Source organism: Cheilinus undulatus, linkage group 22, assembly GCF_018320785.1.
Source record: "Cheilinus undulatus linkage group 22, ASM1832078v1, whole genome shotgun sequence".
NCBI lineage: Eukaryota > Metazoa > Chordata > Actinopteri > Labriformes > Labridae > Cheilinus > Cheilinus undulatus.
In genome coordinates this window covers 22,057,769-22,080,726 of record NC_054886.1, presented here as the reverse complement: position 1 = coordinate 22,080,726, position 22,958 = coordinate 22,057,769, and the positions used below count along the sequence as shown (strand labels likewise).

At 39.0% G+C, this 22,958-nt stretch overlaps 1 protein-coding gene and 1 non-coding gene across 2 annotated transcripts; both read right to left on the bottom strand.

Moving 5' to 3' along the window:
* Window positions 1-243: 243 nt before the first annotated feature.
* spag17 (sperm associated antigen 17) lies at window positions 244-22,508 on the bottom strand. Its single transcript, XM_041779739.1, has 49 exons — window positions 22,404-22,508; window positions 20,921-21,061; window positions 20,583-20,642; window positions 20,007-20,135; window positions 19,628-19,793; window positions 19,217-19,429; window positions 18,939-19,117; window positions 18,651-18,797; window positions 17,652-17,685; window positions 17,420-17,538; window positions 17,039-17,233; window positions 16,107-16,211; window positions 15,832-15,982; window positions 15,486-15,698; window positions 15,353-15,390; window positions 15,116-15,229; window positions 14,524-14,678; window positions 13,731-13,840; window positions 13,561-13,637; window positions 12,969-13,214; window positions 12,735-12,849; window positions 12,298-12,432; window positions 11,908-12,018; window positions 11,604-11,689; window positions 10,496-10,595; window positions 10,184-10,347; window positions 9,952-10,066; window positions 9,678-9,832; window positions 9,426-9,570; window positions 8,998-9,299; window positions 8,720-8,905; window positions 8,362-8,489; window positions 6,777-6,907; window positions 6,452-6,585; window positions 6,181-6,357; window positions 5,930-6,043; window positions 5,704-5,755; window positions 4,392-4,479; window positions 4,211-4,261; window positions 3,869-3,986; window positions 3,690-3,789; window positions 3,471-3,510; window positions 3,295-3,359; window positions 2,816-2,952; window positions 1,427-1,605; window positions 1,232-1,292; window positions 998-1,145; window positions 480-578; window positions 244-395 (listed from the first exon to the last, which is right to left on the bottom strand). Exons 1-49 carry the CDS (start codon window positions 22,506-22,508, stop codon window positions 385-387), a joined length of 6,144 nt encoding a protein of 2,047 aa, XP_041635673.1. The 3' UTR covers window positions 244-384.
* trnag-gcc lies at window positions 16,873-16,943 on the bottom strand. Its single transcript has one exon. It is a non-coding gene; the product is annotated as a tRNA-Gly (tRNA).
* Window positions 22,509-22,958: the final 450 nt, after the last annotated feature.

Below are 22,958 nucleotides of genomic sequence, written 5' to 3'. Positions count from 1 at the left end.
CCTTGCATTGGGTCCCCGTTGACGTCATATTCCAAAATCCCCACCCCCATCTTTTCACCTGTGCGTGCAAGCCTCCCCTGTAGAGGTAGGCACGTGCACTGTGCACACACTCAGAAGCAAGCTCGAGCTTCTGCCAAATAGGACGAATAAAACAGACAAAACTAAAATGTGTGAAGATATTCTAATATAGAAAACATACAACATACATGAAAACACATAAAGGGGAGAGTCTAGTTGCCACACTCATTTTGTGTTTATTTGAATTTATTTGAAACAGACAAAAAATATAAAAGCTTCATCAATATTTCATTTCATTTTAATATGTTGGAGAGTAGTTTGATTATGATTGGCGGGATATCACACTGGAGATCATTTTCTCACAGGCTAGCTGTTTCCTGAAATTTACACACAAAAATATTGTGAGTTCTTTATATATATAAGACATATTTTGATTTTTTTCATCAGGGCAATGTACTTACCTGTCTTTGCCGGTGGCCTGGGCCACAGCTGACGGACCTTTGAGCTTTTCTTGCCGTGTTCCTTGAGCCAAATGTCATACAATCTCTCAGGAAGGATCGGTGAAATTTTGTAAGGAACAATTTCACTGTATGATTTCTTTAGTCATACCTAAGCTGGGCCATTAAGACTTGTTTAATCTGTGGATATCTAATGAAAGACTGCATTTTATCTTTGACATGTGGGTCAGTAAACTGCACATGTTCTAAGAATTTTTTTAATCTCTAGAATTGTAAGCATGTTCATATCGGTGATCTCCACATATCTGCTGGTGCTGTGACAACGCAAAAACTATGAAAACGAGGGACAAAAATGAGCAAGACTTTGATTTAAAACAGCACATGGACCTGAATTTAAAAAAAAGACAACTGTGAATACTATTTAATTTGACTCTTACGCAAAGAACTAAGGATCAGGCTCATTTTCAACATGAAAATCAAGATCGAAAACTTTCTTGAGTCGTTAAGAGTGCAAAGGATATTAGCAGTGACAGGCAGGTAGAGGATGTCTGTCTCAGTATGGATGACGATGTCATAGGAAAAGTACTTCTTCGGCTCTACCTCACCTGCATGGACTGCACACATGGCAAACAGCTGAACATGCAGCTCAACTTGCAAACCTGCTGCCACCTAAAAAAACCGTACAATTCATGAATTTTTTCATTTTTATTCCTACTTCATGCGAAACACATTTCAGCATCAACCTGAAAACGTACAGGACCAGGATTGTAGAGGACTCGCAGGCCGGTAGCAGGAGGAGGTTGTTTCACATGAAATCTGGAAGAGAGAAAGACCAAAACAATCCACAAATAGCTACAGATCAAAGTTTTCTCTCAGGACTTGGAGGTGACCCACAAATTGTCCTCATCCACAGAACCTGATTCTTTCTTTTATACCTTCTACATACTCACCTGCAGGTGTCAATCCCCACATTCTTCATCACTACGGTGATGGCAGAGGAGGTGCCCTCCCGTAGCGTACCAAAGTTGACACTGGAGGGAAGGAGCTGGAATCCCCTCACGATGACATTAGGATCAGTCAAGGAAATAGTCCGACACTTCCTCCTCACGGGCTCTTCCACTGAGAGAAACTGGAGTAGGAGACAATGATACATATTTCAGATTTTTCCTTCAAATCTACAGAGTTTATTCACAAATTTTATCTTATCTCTGATAGATTTATTTCGTTTTTCCAGCCTCCTTGGACTTTATATTGATAGCTCCAGTCAAACAGCTACCAAATGCTAATTCAACACTTGAAATCATCTCCAGACCTTTTATCTGCAGCATCTGTCTTTAAATAAGAAGTGAACTGAGCACACCTGGCAATGAAACTGGTCCTCAGTCAGTTGTTCAAATACTTTTGAACTCCTGATGATGGAGATACTCTGTTTTAAATGGCTGCAATTCTTAAATGGTAAATTAGTGAAATCCCTTCAAGTAAAGCAGAAAATCTACACTTCAGTCACATTTAATTTCAAACCCATTGAGGTGGTAAATAGAAGCATAAAAAAAAATCAAAATCATTAAAAAATATGTCACTGTCCCAATTTGTACAGCCCTACCCCAACTGTATATAACAACTTCTAATGGCAACTTTTAGGAGTCTGTAGTATATAAATATTAAAATTACAGATAGCATTAAAATTTTTTAACACAGCATCTAATTACTTCATTGTTGCCATTGTTGACAAAAGACTGTTTTGGCAATAAAGCAAATTTAAAAGTAGCTGTAAGGTGATTTCAATAATACGGAAGAGTATTGGGGCCACTGAAAAAAAACAATTTTGAGACGAAACTTTTTTTTTCACTTGTGAGAAAAAAGTCAGAATTCTGAGATTAAAGTCAGAATTCTGAGAAAAAAGTCAAAATTCTGAGATTAAAGTCAGAATTCTGAGATTAAAGTCAGAATTCTGACTTTATTCTTCAAATGAAAAAAAAGTCTCAATTTTTTTTTTCAGAATTCTGACTTTAATCTCAGAATTCTGACTTTAATCTCAGAATTCTGACTTTTTTCTCACAAGTGAAAAAAAATAATTCGTCTCAATTTTTTTTTTTTCAGTGGCCCTAATACTCTTCCGTACAATAATAACTGATACTTACAAGTAGCAGCTATGATCATTGTTTAATCATTTCAGTTGGAAACATTATAAATATGCTAAAGATATCAAATATTCTTAATCCATTAAGGTTACATAAAATAGGCCTGGTGCCATGAACAGCATTTTTATAGATAAATTTGTTTAGTCAGAATGCATGATACATGGCAGGATAAATGTTGTGATGTGAAAGGGTTGTTACCTGTTGATTTGGCACACTGCAAGGTTTAGAGCCGAGGATAGAAGTTGGTAGCCTGACTTTAGTCCTCCTAGGTGTTCCAGTCACATCCAACTGGATTGACCTACTGTGCCCTGGTGATTCCCTCTGAGTTATTTCCCCTGGAAAATGTAAAAACAAAGAATTCATGGCCATTCGAGTAATTATATATACAATTAAAGCAGGGAGTGCTTGTGCTTAATGTCTTCCTACTATAACACCAAAAAGCACGGCTTTACTGTATTTCATTTCCTGTTGGCACAATGTTTAGAATTCAAACTTTGTACTCTCTGCAAAATTCAGTGCAAGTTTTGGTTTATTGTAACCGTCTACGAACCGGTGCTTCTTGCTTTCTCTAAACAAAAGTCTTGAGGCTAAACCTGACATTTGACATACTATTGGGGCGGTTTCTAATCTGATAATTTATTCAAATGTAAAACAGCAGAAGAACAATGGGGACAAACTTGTAGTCTCAGGCTCTGGGTCAGGGGATTTTTTTTTGTGCATCCTACTGCTTCCTGCAGCATGACTGAGGAAAAAAAGAAAAAAAAGGTTAGGTTATATCACAAATGTAAATGTAAACACAGCTGATAATTCGAGATGCGCCACAAAAAAACTGAAATAACATCCACTTTATTACCTTGCAGACTTAGAGGGTGTTGGGTTTAAGGGTCTTGGGGCTGCAGTTATAAAAACAAAAACAGAATATTGACCATTATCTAAATTAAATAATCACTATGCATCTCTAGTGTTGCTTTAAATAGCTTCTGTTTTAGTTCAATTAACCTCAGAATCTAAACAGAACAAACTTAAGAATGTATTTTAATAGCAGATCACCAATAGAATACAGATAACGTACTGGTTTCTTGTGGGACATCTTTCAGACTGGCCTCAGCGCTGTCTGACCTAGGCATTGGAGGGAGAGCCATGGATAGACTCCTCATGTCTGGTTGTTGGAGCTGCAGCAAAAAAATAACAACTCTGTGCATTGTGGTTTTTCAGTGTAAAGTGATATAAAAGATGTATTCTCACACTCACTGCTGAAGCAGGTAGAAACAGTTCTTGGTATACGGGATGATTTTCTGGGTGGAAAAAAGGAACAATGCTCTTCTTCCTCAGAGCCTCTCTGTATGCCTGCTCTTCAGACATCTCCTGTCTGACATGTATGTGCAGCAGAGAAAATTACTAATGGGTTAATGGGTACCAGTGTAATCACAATGTTCTTGTAGCCATGGGAGCACCATCATTATCCATGATTGTCTGTTATCTTTCATGCACTGTATGTTGTACTGCAGTCACTGCTGTTGATGCAGGCAAGTGTGCTGATAGTGTTGAATACTTCTTTATCCTAAAATACTGTAGGCAATAAAAAAAACATACCTGTGCTGTGCAAGTCTCACAGCCCATTTGGACTCCTTCCCACTAGTAAAACTAAATAGAAGAGAAGGTTACAGAGGGCATCATTGTTATGGTTAAAAACTTGATAAAATAAACAGGTTAGCAGTGTAACTTATACATTTTAACATTGTGTTTTCATGGATTCAATACAATACTACTCAACCTGTCACTTGATATTGTGTCTGTGTCCTCAGAAACATCCAACTCTGTTGGGGCCTCCACTCCTTGCTTATACAGATTGGCTATTTCCACTGTGAATACACATAAAGACAAAGTAGATTTAATGCATCCTGCATGTTACAGTCTTTTCTTAAATTTTAGGGGTTCTTTTTTAAGTTGTGTTGAATAAGGTACTTCGTAATAGTAACTTTTTAGCCTCCAGGGATTTCAGTGTGCATTAAGGAGAGCACACTGAGGGCACTAGCAAGGAAGCTAGACTATACTGTGCTACAGACCAGTACAACAGCATGGTGTCACTTAGCCAATTTAGGTCAAAACAGGTCAAAAATCAATTTTGGCTTTAATGTACCCTATACAGAAACATTTTGAACAACCTGTTTTGAACCTCTGTGTTTGGCGTTATTTTACAATGTATCAAATAGGCTACATGTTATTTTTCTTAGCACTGATTTGCTGTCTGAATCTGTGGCCTTCGAAAGACATAGCAACAGCAAACATAGCTAAAAATTAGTGTTATTAACTCAAGTGACGATGACAAGTCATGTGCTATGGATATGATTGCATACTTAATGACCCTAAGTACACAGAGAGGAGAACTGTCAGTGGAAACTTGTGAGCAGGAGAGATGTCAAGTTACTTGTATGGTTTGTGAACTATGAGTCAATGCCTACAAACCCCGTAGAGCTACTGCTGTCAGGAGTGGGACTTAGTTGCAGCCTTACTTCAGGATGTTTTTAATCAGAGGATAGCAGCTTTCAAGATCTAACAGCTTATGATGCATTAAAAAAATCAGTGTAAAAGTTGATTTAAAAAAAAAAATCAATGTAGGCTCCTGTGGCTAGTTTCTTAACCAGCTGCAGTTCTGTGGCCCAAACAGTAGGTCAGAGAATAATGATACAGTGATGCAGCCTATTGTGACCTAAACTTGATAAACTACACAAAGCTGCTGTATTGTCCAGCTTCCTTGTTGGTGCCCTCAGTGTGCTCTCCTTAAAGGGCCAAAGTACACTGAAAACACTGGAGGCTAATATATTTAGTCTTACCAAATACCAACACAGCCTGAAAAAATACTGAAATTTTCTTTTAAAATGGTCGTACTTGAAAGTCTTTTAATGCACCACCTTTGCTTTGCTAATTAGAGCTTATTTTAATTACAATATTCACTAAAAAGTGAGTGAAACATTCTCACAGTCTACTTAACTATTTAAGATTTATTTCATTCTCACAATACAATTAATTAATAGAAAAAACTTCAATTTAAACAAAGTTTACACAACTTGAAAAATGTAATTTACCTGATGTCCTCTTGTCAAAGGTTTGAACAGCATTCTCATCCTCTGCAAAAGACTATCAAACAATGTATTAATAATAACCATTTATAAATTACCTTTTAATTTTAGAATGTAGTCATAAGTATATATGTTACAGTACAATGCAGACTCTTATGAATGCCTTACAACTTAAGACGAGTAAATATTCTGATTGTGAAGTGTACAAAAATCTGAGAATCAGAACCAGTACCAGCACTAGGTTGAACAGTTCACTGGCCTTAGCACTCTCCTCCTCAGAGCGAGGCTCTTTAATTTTCATCGCCTCTGATCGCTGATGCCTCCTCATCAAAGTCTCGATGTATTCCTGAAGTCAAGGCACATTACAGCATTTTAAAGGATCTTGTTAAAAAATCCCCACTTTGATCAGATAACAGTGATACATCAGTTCTACCAAATTATGTTAACATATTTTAACTGTTGGCCTAAGATAGTCTGTTTTACCTTCAGCCCAGTATCTATAGTATTTCTGCGTGGGCTGGTGATTGGTCTGTGCTCATGAAATTCCCTCATCTCCAGTATTTTAGGGCAGCTTCTGACAGGGTGATGTTGAGCTGTCCTCTCTCTCAGAGTCAAACCTTGTCCCAGGTCAGTACCAATTGGAGGCCCTGGGACCCTTTTCTTGGTTAGAAAGAAAGACAAGGAGGAGGGAAATATTACTCTCTGGACCTCAGTGTGTTGTTAGTCTGTGGGTGGATATACAATATGTGTGTACCTCTGTTCTAGGGAAGTCATGCCAGGTGCGATTTCTGAGGTTGGGAGGGGTGATATCAGGGTTCTGTTTCCCTAGCAACCACTGGGACCACACGCTCTGTTGGCTGGGCTTCAGTACGGTAATGCCAAGCTCCTCTGAAACAGTAGCAAACAAAGGCCTCATATTATTTCCCTCACTCTATTAGAAAAAGCGCTTTTAAATAAAAAGCCACTTCATTTACACCATTATAAAAAGGGAAAACATAATATGGTTTTAAAAAGGGTGGCTCAGATGATTAAGCTACTGTAGGTAGAGTTGTTTCTTGATGTTATATATAACAGTGCACCTTGTGTATCTGGCAGAGGTTCCTTCAGCAGCGCTACAGTGGAGTCAGAGTACGCCTCCTGGAGCAGTTCCTCTACAGTTTGGGAGCTCAGCAGTTCAGTACCTGAGCCGTCTTCATGCACCATAAACAGCCTGGAACACAGTATGTGTTGTCAGAGCTCTGTGTCGTTGCCAACGACAGCGATTAAATGTTAAAATACTGTTTAAAGTTACGTTGAGGAACTCTGGGGTTGTGTTGATTTTGATACCCCCATAGACAAAGTGGGACTACTTATTACCTGCCGATCTTGTCCTTGACTTGTGTAGGTAAGACTTTCTGACAAAAAAATGCATTATACAGTATATCTTTTAAATATGTAATGAGTACAATGAATCTTTGGAGCAGTGGTAATACAGTCAACTACCAGTAGTGGGTTGGATACCATTACTTTTAAAAATAACTTGTTACATTATCGTGTTACATGCTGAGAAAAGTAACTCGTTAAGTTTTTATTAACATAAAACATAACAAATTGCTTGTTATATATGTAAAAGTTAAGCACGTATGCAAAAGTACTCCTCTGCAATGAAATACATAAGAGTACATTCGAGTTACCAGCTGTAAAAGCAGCACATAGGCAGCTGAATGTCTGCCTATGTATGTTTGGACTCTACCATCACGCCAGAGTCTAATATAGGGCCCGTAATTTGTCCGTGCAGGCTAATAATAGAATATGACGACCTTAATCAGCAATTTAATATGCTCACTATCTGCCACCAAACAGGGTAGAGGCATAATTCTGCATGCCTCTATGAAAGGTCTCTGAGGGCCAGCTGACAATACAAGAGCTTTTGAATTTAGACTTTATGATGATAATCTTGTCCCTTTCATCCAAAAATTTAGCATAATGGGAGTAATTCCACTATGCTGTCCTCTCTGCCACCTCACTAGCTCAGTCAGTAGCCATATGCGCACACTGAGACAGCTGTGTCTACCTTCTGCTAGCATGCAGCTACATGCCAACAGAAAGGAGAGAGACAGAAACTGTGCAGATGCTTCAGGGATTTTTTTAATTTCACTTTTGGGCAACAAAAGGGCAAAGGGAATTGGGCAGTTTTCTTTCAGTAGCAATACTCTTGTGAAATAGTTACTAATAGATTATTTGAAGTGAAAAACCAACATGTTACATCACTCATTACAACAGCAATTGAGTACTCTAGTTGATTACTTTGTAGCATGTTACCCCCAACAGTGGTATCATTGAAATAACAAATGCTCTTTCTGACAGTCATGTTTGTTTGACCGAATTTTACAGAGGCACTGTTAAATTCAGTCTGTTTCATTACCTTCTAAAACTCCTCACCTGGGCTTTAATTTTTCTGGCTTTTTTCATCTGTATGGACCATATCATGTTTTTGCACCTAAAACTAACATCTTAGAATAGCTAAGAAATACTAGCTAAATACTTGCAGTTCATAATCTCTTTTTTCTGCATCTAAAAAATATATAGGCAAATATCTCAGAAACTTGTAGCATTGCTACAAGCTGAATGTATGTAAACCTGTTATAAATGGAGGGGAAGGAGAGCATATTCATATATTCCCACCTGGGACAGTGCTGTCTGTGTTTTACTGGAATCCCCACTATTTTGTCCTCTGGCTCCTCCTCGTTGTGTTTCAGTGTGCTGGGAGCAGGGCTGAAGTTCAACACTGATAACTGCCCATCTTCCAACACCTGCAACATACACCCGAAGCTTTCTTTAATGTTTCTTTTAAAAATGTATCCCAAATTGACAAAATTGGACAGTCTCAACATATCCTTGTGCAGGTCTGTTAGCTGTTTCTCTCTGTTTGGTTCATTCCAATGATTTATTGATTGAGACATTTCTTATTCAAGTGAAGGGCTGGCTGTTTCTGTTTTCCAGTGACTACATAACTACTTATCTTCAAATCCCTATAACTGACCTGGAAGTGGTTCCCATCGGGGTCTGTAATGTCACAGGCTACTCTGTCTGTGTGACTCATGGTGTAGCTTCCTGGTTGGTTTGTGGCACTGTGATTGTTAGGACTGGGTGTAACGAGTGGGTCAGAGGAGTAGACGTACTTCCCATCACTTTGGATCTGCAGGAGCCCCACACTAGATGGGAAGACCTTAAATATAAGAATAGACAAAAACGTGAAGGTTAACAGTAGTAGACTGATTTGTGGGATAATCAGTAAGTTATTTTTAGTAAATCAGCCACCTGATAGGCTCCTTGGTTAGTCCCAGTTATGACAGTTCCATCAGCTAAAAAGACGTGGGCCATTTGTCGTTCCGGGTACATCAACACTGTGGCACAGCCCTCCTTCTCCACCAACACCACCCACTCTTTGGTAGACAAACTCCTCTTATCGCTCTCACAAGCACTCCTCTTACCATTCTCTTCTGCAAACATGCTTTCCTCCTCCTTATAAACATTCTTCTCTCCATCATCACGCACATGCTCAGTGCAGTCACATGCACAAACAGATGTTGATCTGAGGGTCACACTCTCAGACCGCTTCCCTGAAAAGTTAACAGCAGGAGCTTGGGTCAGACAGATGCACTCAACTGAAACTGAATAAGCACATTTGTGAGAGCTGTTATTTTTTGCCTTAGAGTGCAGAGCCAAGTTTTTAGAGAGGCTTTTACCTGTGTGTAAGAGTAAATGTTGTGATGTGTTTGGTGGCTGGTCTTGGTAGATACTTGTGATTCTGGTTCCATCTGCATGTTCAACACTTTGAGATCCATCAGGGCTCGTAACAGAGACCACCAGATCCTCTCGGCTCAGCATCACCTGACATAAAAGAAAATAGTTCATCAAGCTTTCTCAGGAAAGGATAGCACTATCACTCTCTAAACTCTGAGCTGTTCAGAAAATGTCCAAATATCAAAAACCCCAACCTCATGGGTGATTGGGTCTGTAGCCTTGAAGACAAGAATAGGTGGGGTTGATATGTGTCTGTGTGTCGTCCCCACGGTGTGTATGCGAGTTCCAGATGGAGTTGTAGTTAACCAACATCCTTTCTCAGAATCATTCTCCTTCTCAGAGCACTCATCTGTGAAATTACACAAAGACAGTATCACAATATGAATTTACTCTCACAACAGCACAACTGTCACTTTTATTAAAAGGTGGAGGTAACCTTTCTCACACTGTTTTGTGGTTGCACCATACCTTTCTTTTCATCCTTAGTTCCCTGAGAGGTGTTGTCATCTTCAAGATTGGAGTCAGGAACCCACACTGGACCAGAGTCTTGTCCATTGCTGACTGAGCCATCTGCAAACAGAACCTGCAGTGCAGAAGTGATCAGTCTGATTGTGTGAGTCAAGCCTTGACTGGTTAGCTTTGCCTGACAAAGCAGTAATAAATCTTCCTTCCTTCTATGATTATGTGTGTACAGTATAACCTGAGTAGAACCATCTCTCATGTATCGGATCACAGCTCCCTGGCTGGTGACAAGGCGGGACAGTTCTTTGGAGAGGGAATGGTCCTGAAGCTGGCCTGCTTGCCCACTACCATGAAGAGGAAATCCCTGCTTCACCAAAATACCCATCCTCTCAGAGGACTCACCTAAATGCGCAAACGCACATGTTAAATAACAAATATTTGACAGGAGTATTAAAGGGTTATACAATATGAATAAAAAGTATGCTTCACATTTTACAGAAACTAATTTTGTAGAGATCAACAGAAGGCTAAAAGAATGTGAATTACTGACCTTGTACATCCTCTCTTAGAAACTGCAGCAGGAGTCCATTAGGAAGAGACAAGTTCAGACTGTTGAATGGAGTTGATGCCAGTGTTGGCTGGCCTTCAGACTGCACCACACCACACACAAATGAGAACAGCACAAACAAGACATCATTAAATGTGATAACAGTGGCCTAGCAGTCTACACTCAAATATCCAATTCAGTGAGTATTGAGGAAGGAGAGATGCCCGCCCACATGAAACAAAACTTAGATGCATTAATATTATCAATCAATACGATTATAACAACTGAGGGGATGTTCCTTAAGTTTGAGAACACTGGTTAGACATGAGCAGTACGTAAGAAAAAAAAATGTATCATTTGGTTATGAGGTTACCATAACTAATTTAAAACTAAAGCTTCTGATAGTAGCTTTTATTTTTGGTATAACTACAGTAAAGTTCAAAGGAAATTTTTCAACTTTCAATTTTCAAAACCTCAACTTCCAAAAAACCCAATTTGTGGATAGAACCGATTTTTTGCCCAGCCTGTGCAAAAAACTGTACGCAAAAAAAAGGACCTAATCAACAAACAGTAAATGTTGTTATAAAGTGCAATGATATTCTCATCTACTTAGCATGCTTGGGAGATTCGTGGGACTTGTTTTTGGTTTATTTCCACTATACCCAATAATGAATGTTTAATTTTTGCTATAGCATTCATTTGATAGATTACTCTAAGATGCTTCAATGAAAAATGACAAAAAAAATTTCAAGTAATGACAATGACCTAAAGATGGTTTCAATTGTTATATTTTTAGCTTTGAGAGCAATTTTACAGCATGTTTACTCATAAAAGAAATTGGACAGAGTAGGAACTGGGAAGATAGGGTGGGAAAGACGTGTTTGAAAGGAGCTGCAGGTCAAACTTGAATATGTGCAATTGCTTGGAGGATTAAAGTCTCTGTAAACAAGACACAACCTCACTAAATGGCTGTATGCACCCCAGGTCCTAGGCTTTATGCATACATGTTTATATTTATGTATACATTTGCATATGGTGAGCTTACAGCCCTGCATGCATGGTGTTGATGTATAGGTTGTGTCTTCAAAGGAACTGAAATCAGGTCAGTCACCTTTGTTTCACGGGAAGGAGAGGAGGGAGGATTCGGGAGGAAGGTGGATGTCTCTGGGGGCCCTCCTGCTGTTTCCACAGCCCTCACTGAAATATAACCAAACAGGGACAAAGGTTATACTGCCTAAAAAAATTTCAATCACACTTACTGCAAAGTGCCACAAATGCTTATAGAACTGTAACTTAAAACACTAAATAAGCATACTTAACCTGGTTTTAAGTTTAAATCTAAAAATTGGACAAAGATGTTTTTATCTCATTTTAATTTAAACATTAGGAGCCCACAAAATCTTATAGAGTATTACCTCTGTATTCTCCTGTGGGACCATAGAAACTGTATGAGAGGCTGATTCCATTGTCCAGTACAGCTGAGAGGGAGCCCTGCTTTGTTCTTTTCTTTTCCATGGGTTCTGACTCTGACACAAACACACAACATATTAACGATATAATCTACCAAAATCCATATCATTTATTCAAAAATGGACAAAATGATTCCTCAAAGTCCGAAAAGGTATTGTGCTGCTAACTATCTATGGCAGGGGTGTCAAACTCAATCACAGCAAGAGCTAGATTCTGAATTTAGATCCAACCTGAGAGCCTAACAGGGTCTACATTTAACCACAAACTGTCAACCTCATTTTCAACAGTGGAAAATTATGATGGGGGGGCTTAGTACTGAGTACTTAGTACTCTACCTTTACAATTGTTCACAGTGGACTCTTTGTCTTTGGGCTGAGAAGTCGGTCTTGCTTGATCAACAACAACTTGGTTGATGTGTGTGCAGAAACGATGTCCATCCTTCTTCACAGTCACTTTCATCAGGCTGGAACCTAATAATTAAAATAGTTACTAGAATAGCCATTTGTGCAAAAGCACCTGTCACCATCACTAGATTATTGTGAAGAACAGCTGAATTGCATTTTGCTTTTTACTAACATTCACACATAAAATATTAGACATATCCAATTACAATAGACAGGGAATAAACATCTCAGAAATTCCTTGTAAGGCAGTTTTCAGTGGTGATGTCAGAGCATCTATAGGAGATGTTTATTGGAGATGTGGAGGACTTCATGTAAGCTGCAAGTCCATATCTGAAGCATTTTCTACCTCCTCAGTTTTGTCTTAATACCTTCAACAAAGCGGATCTTCTCCACACTGATGTGTCCTCCATCTGAAGGGAAAAGGTACTGAAGATGACCAGACACATGGACCAACTTTCCTTCCATGCCATAGCCTATGAAACCCTGCCGAAATCAAAGTAATACAGCTAATCATATAATTACAAACATAATTTATCATCTACTCTAAATGTTCTGCTAAGGGATTATTGCAATCTTATAACTGATACTGAGTGTGATCTGACATTAAACAATTCCTCTGTTGGATGCTGCTCTTTTCTCTCCTCCTGCGGGGGCACTGTGGCACTCAAGTACCCTCCTGGAGTCTTGGCAGTGCTGTTTGCTGTCTCTGCTCGGCTTTTCTTTCCACTTTTTTTGTTGTCTGCAGACTTAACTTCCTCCTTCTGCTGCTTGGATTTCTGCGCACTGTCCTTTTTTGATTTTTTGGTCGTCTCCTCCTCCTTCAGTCGCTCCTGCTCCAACTTCCAGGCCTTGACATCAGAAAAACAAAATTTGGAAGGGGCACCTAAGTATTTGCATGTTTTTTATGACATTATCATGATTAAAAACTATTCACTGTTGCTTAACTGTCTTAAATACTTTACTGTCTGTTCAACAGAAAACAGACTCAATTCAATGCATTTAGCATTTTTCTCTAAATAAAGACAGAAACAGAATCATGTCATTACAAGTAATTTGCATATCAATCTGCACAGAAAGAACAAAATCCCAAGGTGAGAAGGAATTGCTCCTTCATTTAGCTGGGTAAGGAGATTTCAGCAAAAAGATACTGCAATAGTGATGAAATAGAATGAAAATGAAAGCATTTGTTCTGACTTTTAAGGAGTCTTTTCTGATAACTGGCTCTGGAGTGTTTTCCTCGTCTACTTCGGGAGGGACTTCAGTCTTTTCATCTTGTCCAGGAACAAAAAACAAAACAAACAATATTTATGAGAATGACTGTAAATATTAACTCACCAGAGATGTACATTAACAAACTACAGTACCTTTTGGAGATTCAGCAGGCTTTTTATTTCTGAGCTGCATCTCTTCTCTCTTTAGTTCCTCCTCTTTTGTCCAATCTGACACAGTTTGTGCAACATATTCCAAGTACTTCCTATCAAAATAGAATAAAGGTTTTCAAGTCTAGTCCACACATCTTATCAGGTTATATAAGCTTCAGACTGACATAAGCCTGGGGCAACCCCAGTTTACTGCCACTACGAGGAATTGTGTTTTCTTGCTTTCTAAAAGAATATAAAAATATGACTGTCTATGTCAACCCTGCTCAGAGAGCCAAAATTGCTGAAAAATACCTTTGCAAGAGCCACAATCTAAGTGATGAAAATTGGCAATAGAAACACGTTAAAGGTGGCAAAAGTGTCCGAAAAGCACCAAAAAAGTGGCAAAACTGGGTGAAAAGTGGCAAAACACAGCAGAAAGTGGAAGAAATTGGTGAGGAGAGAAAAAATTAGTTATAGGTGGGTGGCAAAAATGGTCAAAAAGCTGCAAAAACGTAGCAAAAACTTTGTGTAAAGTGACTACAAATGGGCAAAAGCAGCAAAAAGGTAGGGAAAATAGGCAAACAGTGGCAAAAATGTGGAAAAAAAAATGTGGGGAAAAAACGTATTAATGTGACTAATTTCTGAGGTCAAAGTTTCCCTTTTGTAAGTTTTTCTGGGGTAATATTTCAAATTTAGATATAAAAGAGCCACAAATCATTACAGTAGAGCCACGCCTTGAGTAACACTAGTCTATGTCTTTGTTTTGTAACACCTCTGAAAATGTAAACAGCCTCACCTGAACTTGACATCAGTGTGAAGAGTAACATCCCAGGATTCTTTGCACTGGCGATATGGGCTCATTGGATTGTGACAAAAGATGTACAGGATGTTGTTTATAGTTCCTCTAAAGGTGTCCAGGCATCGGTATTCCTCTGAGGCTGACTGAAGTACCTACACATGAGGAATATCAGACTCATTTATGTTATCAGTCATTACCCTTTACATTGATGTGAAGTTTTAAAAAAACCTGGTTAGGCTAATTTTGCATAACAATTTTTATCAAAATTTTCCCACATTTTTTAGAGTATTACATTTTTCTTAAATCCTGAAAAAACTACTGCTGTAAATAGGCAGCAGATTTTTTCAGTGTATGTTTGTAATTAAGTCCCACATGTAGCTTGCCTCCCACTACTTCTTATGTATCAAGCCTCTATGCGATGAGAGCTAAGCTTTTAATGTGAAGTGACTGCTGTATGCATTATCCCACAGCTCTAGTGGTTTAGCATTTATTGGATTATACTTAAACACAACTCATCCACAGCAGGTATAACTGTTGCCTCATACTGACACTGAATAAAAACCCTGAAAAAAAATTTAACAAAGTTTACCTGGGCGAAAACAGAGGCGTTGTGGTGTTCAGCATAGTGCCAGTCAAATAGAGATCTCAGCCTACAGTTTTGGATGTCTGATAAGTCCAGCTGGCTACAAACTCTCCCACGGTTCTGATGGAGACAAAAAGAATTAAAACATTTATTTACAGGAAAAACTAAAAAATAGTCATCTAATGATTGTTTGCACTTTTTAAATGCAAGCAGCCACAATTTCAAAAATCACAGAAACAGTACCTCTGTATCGGCAGAATTTTCTGTAAGAAATGTTGGACCTATATGGGAATGAGTAACAGAAAATGATGCTCATTATTCATATTGGTCCACAAGCATCAGCTGTTTCTGCACTGACTAAATTCACCAAACAGACCTTTAGTTAGTAGATTTTTTAGTTGCTGTTTGGCGTAGGATGGCGGGTTGTCCCATGGAATAATAACAGGTGTCTGCTGCTGTGCTGGTTCCATCGCTCCTAGTGGTCCAGAGCCATGTAGCAGCACACCGCTTTGATCCAGTTTGGTCAGCGGCATACTTTCAAACACACTCTGATGGAGGAAACGCTCAACCTCTAGCCATGATACAACATCTGTAAGACATGAAAACATCTGAGTCCTTATCATATTGTTGAATGAAGAGCTTCATATCCCAACAGTTAACAACCCCCATGATCTGTCTGCTGAGCAAAGCCTGGTGCCACTGATGGGTAACTGATGTCTGACCATCTGTGCAGTAGTGCTGTAGCTGCTGTTTGACTGCCATCCAACAGGAGCTCTTGTTCCTCTTCTGAGCAACAGAACGGATCAGATCTGACACAGGAGAAAGTCTCATGATGGATGACTCCACCTCTGCTGGATCAAAACCCTCAACAGCCTGAAAAGGATATACAGGCACGCTTTAGCCAAAACACTGTTTATGTACACAACTATGTTTTAAAGTTCAGATTTAGGACTGGAGAAAGACTAAGCAGCAGCAGATGTAAAGAGATTCTACTTGCATTAATATCCCTAAGGCGCAGTGCCCTCTCATCATGGTGTCTGATTACCAACGGATGTTCAGTCTTATTAGGAGGCTCCTCTGTTCCAAATTTCTCCAGTAGCTTCTAAAAAAGAAAAACAGACAAAAAAGAGGAAAATTAGTGAACATTATCAGGGCAGATTTTGTGTTAATACACTCAACAGAAGTGATTGTATTAAGTGAGTGTATGAAGTGAGTGCTTCCTATTCACTAAAGTTAAGTTTAAAGAAAAATGCAGTAGTAGTATTTGTAACACTTGACTCAAGAGTATGCACTCTCTGTCTCTGTGATTATAGCACCATCTGCTGGACATGCATTGACATTTTTGTAGCTCAGCTGTGTCCTTCCATTTGCAGTTTTACCCCATAATACAGGAATGTTTTCCACAGTAAAAGAAGTCTTAAAAAAGAGAGAGACCTGCATAAATGATGAAAAGTCCCTGGTCATTTTGGGGTGATTTTTTTAAGCAACCAGAGGTGGGGATTTTTTGTCCTCTCACATGCTGCCTCTCACCGTTGCTCTGCTAAAGACAACAAGGAAGTACACCCTCCCCCCACTATGTCACAACTAAACCCCACGCTGCTCCGTGTGCTGCAGCGACAGCATTCTAAGCACCACAATGGAGCTGAGGATTGGTTATTAAGCACGAAGTGCCTGTGAATCACCCAGCATGCAGAAATACGAGCCCTTCGTGTGTTCAAAGAGTTCTACAGATCCCCCCACCCCCCCGAGGAAAAAAGGGTAGCTGCATTGGCCGGGAATCGAACCCGGGCCTCCCGCGTGGCAGGCGAGAATTCTACCACTGAACCACCAATGCTGCAGATAGTGGCACCTCACCAAACACAGATTTTCTAATTCTTGAAGGAACGAAGCTATACTGCTGTAAAAGGCACGTGTTTATAGTTACTATACCTTCTTGTCCTCCTCATTCTGTGCTTGAGCCAGCAAGCTGTTTAGGAGTTTGCTTTTCTCCTCTTGAGTGTGTAACAGAGGCAGGAAACACTCAAACATGAAGCTGAGCTGCTGGTGATCCAATCCAGAACCACGGTGAAGTTTGGGACCCTCAGCCACATGGGACAAGGTGGCCTCCTCGGCTGAAATCACAACCTAAATACACAGATCCAAAAGTACTGACACAACAAACTATTCTACACATGACTTTAAATTCAAATTCATCTATACTGTGAAACTAAATACTAACTAATAAAATATGTTCTTTATCTTTGTTGTTATTCAGCTCTGTGAAACAGTTCATAAGTCACAGAAATACTACACCACTTTAAGCACACAGACCTGTTCCAGCATACAATGTAAGACCAGAGGCACAGAGCAGGCTTCAGGAGGAACCAGGTCAAGAAGGTTTTTATAGTAACGCATATCCACGTCTATAGACAGAAGAGGCAGCTCTTTGTCTGTCCACCAAGACACAAGGACAAAGAAGAGGGGCATGTTTGTCATCTGAGTTAGTATTTAAAAGAAACACATGGAACATGAGGCAGAAGGTGATTACAAATAACAGATTCACCTTGTACTTTGGAGTTTTCCTCCTGTGCTGATGTCTAAACAAGTAAACACAACCGGTTACAAAAGCATTCTTTTTATTTATCTTATGCAGACACATAAACAGTGTTTACCAGGCACGTTTTTCTCTGGTATTAGAGCATGTTGTTGCTAGTGTTACTGACTGTCCTTCACTGGTCTGGAGACATGCGGCTGCTACAAGCTACAAAAGGGGGATGGGATCCACAGTGGAATGTGCAGCAGAGTGGCGCAGCGGAAGCGTGCTGGGCCCATAACCCAGAGGTCGATGGATCGAAACCATCCTCTGCTAAGCCTTTTCTCTTCTTACAGGGAGGCTTCCTTTTAGATTGCCGCTATGTTTTAAGTATGATTTAAAGAAATCACACCAGAATGTGGTGAGTAAGGTTAAAAGAACCAGCTAGCAAATACTTAAGAGGAAAAATACATAGTTACAGACAACAAAAGTAAGGTTTAATTTCTTAATATGTGACTTGGTATTTACCAGAGGTGGAAAAAGCACCAGACTATTGTACTCAAGTAAAATTACAGTTACTTTGGTTAAAATTTACTTACGTAGAAGTAAAGGTACTGATATGTAAAACTACACAAGTGAAAGAAAAAAGAAATTCATCTTAAGTTTACTCAAAGCACTGAGTAGCTACTTTTGCTACTCAAGAGGCTTTCACAGGGAAGTATGATGGTTCCTTAATGTGCACCAACAGCAAAAGGAATGGATCTCCAATTGTGTTGGTTATTACAAGGTGCAACTTAACCTAAAGCAAAATTCAGGAACTGTTCTGGGATAAAATGAGCTGTTAGAAAGCCTGTTAGTATGTGATGCTATTTAAAATGTAATGAAGTACACTTCCCTCTGTATATACTTATATAAAAGTAAAACTGGTGATTTTAAAAAGTACTAAAAAATGCAAGTACACAAAAGAAGTCACTCGATTACAGTAAAATGAGTAAATGTCATTCGTTAGTTTACGCCCCTGGTGTTTACCTCTACAGCCGGTGGTTCCAAACCAACAACAGCGGGCACACTGATGAGTTTGATGTTGTCCAGGTAGTGCTGATGTTGCCTGCGCCAGTCAAGGCAGTCATAGATAAGATTGGCCACGCCCTCAAAAATGTGGCTTCCTATTTCTGGCTGGACACACAGATAAGAAGTGTTTAAGTGTAACACATAAAATAATAAGGACTTGAAAGAAGTGGAAAAGTAAAAGGTGAGAAAAATATGCAAACAGCAGAGAACTAAAAATACAGCATCCTTGAATAAGGACCAACTCACCTCAGCCTCAGATTCTTGTTTGTCAAAGGGAGACATGAGATCTGGGACAGTGTAGCTGAGCTGAACAACATCATAGAGCTTGGACTCAGGCAGCCCACTGTCCAAAACTGGTCCCAGACTTGACCAGAATCCATCCATCTTCCTGGCCTGTGCATCCAGCTCTCCACCCACATAAACCTCTCCTTCAGCAACACACAGATGAGATACTCATGTTACAGTATACAGACAACAATTGATATAAAAGCAGTTTTTCATTGTTTTAACCAAAGGCCCTATACCTGTATCCAAACTTGGAGATGGGATCATGGTTTGTTCATTGTCATCACATGTAGGTTGCTCCTGCAGCTCCTCAGAAGATTGAGTGTGCTCCTGACACAATTTGATAACATTGGCTACATGTATATCTATGGCATCAAGAGCCTTAATCAGCTGGGGCTGGTAGAAACCAAGTACCAGAATGTAATGCTGAGGACCATCTTCTGGTTCATCATCTATACCCAGAAATAAATACTTTTATATTATCATTACATTACAAGAAAAAAAAACAAGTGGTTAAACCAATTACTTCTTTTTATCTTACACAAATGCATAAACACAACTGTTTACACACATAGAGGCAGGGGCAAAAGATGTCTTTATGTCTTCAGCCTACCTTCATGAACTCAATAATCAGAGCATGTGTTTTTTACCAATAAATGTAGGTGGTTCCACATCATCCCTGCGTTTAAGCTTGGTTTTCTTGTCCTTAGAAGATCCTGCACGTGAGGGCGCACTCTTTCCCTTTTTGTCAGAAGCTTTGGCCTCTCCCTTGTCCTTCGCAGAGGGAGGTTCAGCCTTTAACTTTTCCTCCTCTGCCTTACAGAGATGAAGACAAAAATCACAGAAAATAAAAAAGTGAGAAAAATCTGTTTCTCTGTCAAAATTTAAAACATTTCATAGTTTGTTTTACATGAGTTACAGATATTTTCTAAACATGACTTATAGCATACATAATTCAACACTAGTTCAACACTTTTACATCACTGTAATAATTATCACATAGAATCACATGTACAAAGAAACAACTACCTTTTCTGCTTCCCTCCTTTTCAGATCCAAGGCTTTGATCTGTAACAGCTGGAACTTCAATATTTTTGCCATCAGCTCACAGGGAATCTCCTCTCCTGCGTCCAGCAGCAGCTTAGCCGGCTCAGTAACCTAAAAAAGACACATCAGTGACGTAAGGCAGCGTGATCCCCTTTGGAATCACTTGGTATCCATGGTGTAAAATGTGTTAACGCCCAAAGCCTTGACAATAATCTACTGATCAGTTAATACAAATTTGCAGTTGTGGTTGCCAACCTTTAAAATGACATTAAATACATTAAGTAAACTGTCGGGCTATAAATCCACGCCAATGAAGGATGATCTCCCTGCCATTTAAACTAGTTACCGCCTATAATAATAACTCTTAGTCTCAGGATTTCCAGAATTCCCAAATTTTTACTAAAACAGAATTTCTTCTACATGACAGAAAGACCTAAGTTAATATTATAAAGAGGAAGTTTCTTACAGTCTTTATGATTGGCGGCCCCAATTCAGTAGAGCTGGTTACACCATGGACCAACCAGTCAATGTTGCTAATGTAAAACACCCTAAACCTACCTCATAAAACATGGGGACATCATCAGTCTTTTTGGCTTTGGGATTTCCCAGTTCCTGGATCTGTAAAAAAAAAAAAAAAAAAAAAAAAAATTACATTTTAATATCTTTTGGCTTTAGATTTAGTACAGAGGTTTTTGGGTTTTTTTTTTTTTTTTTTTTTTCAAATTTTACAAGATTTATATTTGTGTAAGCTACAAACAACCTGTTTTGTTATATCAGGTCAATCATAGTGTCAAGTTCTTTATGATTTTAGGTACTACAATGAACCAAAGTAAAATTCACAACAAGAAGGAGGACAGGAAAAAACATTAAAAAGAACTGGAAAAAGCTAAGATTACCAGTGCAAGGGTATTGTCCCAGGTCAACAGATTGAAAAGCTTGCGTAGAGGTTTTTGTACAGCCAAAGCCAAAGCCTGGATCAGGTCATCCTCCTCCGGACTTTTTGCAACCACATAAGATACACAAGCCCGCCACGACTCCTGGAAAGGACATCAAAACATTTCATGCTAATAAAACCATAAAGTGCTCCAGCTTACCAGGGTGGGAATTTAGCCCCCACCATTGGGCAAATGCAGGCATTTTTGAGCAGTGTTAAGGCTCATTTATGCTTTATGCAGGCATGAAAATAGATCCATACGTTTGGTGTTGCAATGTTTGGTTCATATTTGTAAGCTTCGAGAGAACGGGCGGAAAATATACAGGGAGTACAGACAGAAAAGTCCTTCTGTAGCTGTTTCTGAATTTCTATTGTGAAACAGAGGTCTGTAGATGACTGCAGCAGGGAGGTATTAGCTGGAAAACTAAACTGAATTAAAGCACAAGGTCTTAGCTAGTTTAGGTTAAAAGTTGATAACAATAGAACAAACATGAGGATTTTATATCTATTTTTATGAGGAAAAGTTCAGTTGTTTCAAACTGGAGACTCCAAAAAGTATCAAGGTTGGCAGACATTTATCTATTCAACATGGTCAATAATTGTCTGAGAACAACATATGCAAATTTGAAATGATAAAAAAAAACAGTTCATGGATCTTTATGGATGTAACCACAGTTTTTGAATATATTTGACTGGATTTAAATTGTGGGGACTCTTTCTGTTTTAGATGGAATATTATGATCAGGAGAGTACAATAGAGCTTCTAATTGTACACTGTGTTGCTTTTAATTTTTGTTAGTTTGTAGCCAAAAGCTTTAATTATGGCTGCTGTGGTGGTTTTATCCTGAAATGGTTAACATGGTCAGAATCCTGAGAATAAGAGCTTCATGGTTGTGCATAGTATGTTATATTTACATTTTGAATTAACTGAATAATTACACAAAACAATTTACTGGCTCTCGGATTTTAAGGGGTTCGATAATGAAAGAAATCTTTAAAACAGCAGTACAATAAAGTTTTACTGCTGATACATGCATCAAGTTGAAGAACGTTAACGAAACAGAAATGACTTCCGTTTAACGCATTCCCTTCAAAATAAAAGTGAAACGTTCAGTGAAAAATTTCTCAAACTTCTTTCAAACTTAATTACGTCGACAACAGTCCCCGTCAGAGGACAGCGCATTTTTTAAGCAAATTATATAGTTGATACTGTTTTGGGCTCAGTTATTTGTCAAATTCCGTCAAACAACAACTGCTCTCGGTGCACATAATTTCACAAAACCGTTGCTAGCTAAACTTACCACCGTTAGCTCTTCAAAGTTGCATTTTAGCGACCATTGATAGCTACTAAATGACACTCTACACGCTTCATTTTAGTTTGACAACAAAGGTTTTGACAGCGCCAGTTTCCTTAAACTAAATAAAGTGATAAATAAAAGACAAACCTCATCAAACTTTGCTTTGGTCAGACCAGTCTCCCAGTTCGTGTCTGTAACCGCGGCTCCAGCTCTGGACTTCTTCCCTGAACCCTTTTTTGCCTTCGGTGGCATTTTCTCTCACTTAAGAGTATCTACATAAAGAGAGAACAGTACATCTAAAATGGCCTCAAAGATGTCAAAGCACAAACATTAATTTAAACGTGTTGGAAACTCCAAGTTATTAATGACCATGCCTGCCAGCGTCGGCTGAGTACTTGTGTTGTCCCTGGCAACCGCAGTGACACCAACGCCGTCGATGTGATCATGGCGCTTCCGGTACACTTTTCCTTTCAGAACAAGAGCATGAAAGAGGGCAACATTTGGATCAATTGATGTTATTTGTTTCCTCCACAAGATGGCAGCAGATTCTTTGGGCTGTGGAGCTTCAAAACTCACTGGCCAAAAGCTTACTCCAAAAATGTTAATGATAAACAGTGATGGGCCTGGGGTCTGGGCACCCCCAGAACAGGGCCCTGTCTGCTCTGATGTTGTAAGATTAGATGTGTTCATTTTATTAAAATC

Bases quoted from the DNA above. Each gene is read 5' to 3' on its own strand.
- spag17 (XM_041779739.1), bottom strand. From the start codon at position 22,508: ATGCCACCGAAGGCAAAAAAGGGTTCAGGGAAGAAGTCCAGAGCTGGA. The intron at 17,539-17,651 runs GTGAATCTGTTA...CTTGGTGGACAG, and splicing joins GGAAAACTCCAAAGTACAAG to ACAAAGAGCTGCCTCTTCTG. The intron at 6,358-6,451 runs GTACACACATAT...TTTCTAACCAAG, and splicing joins ATGACTTCCCTAGAACAGAG to AAAAGGGTCCCAGGGCCTCC.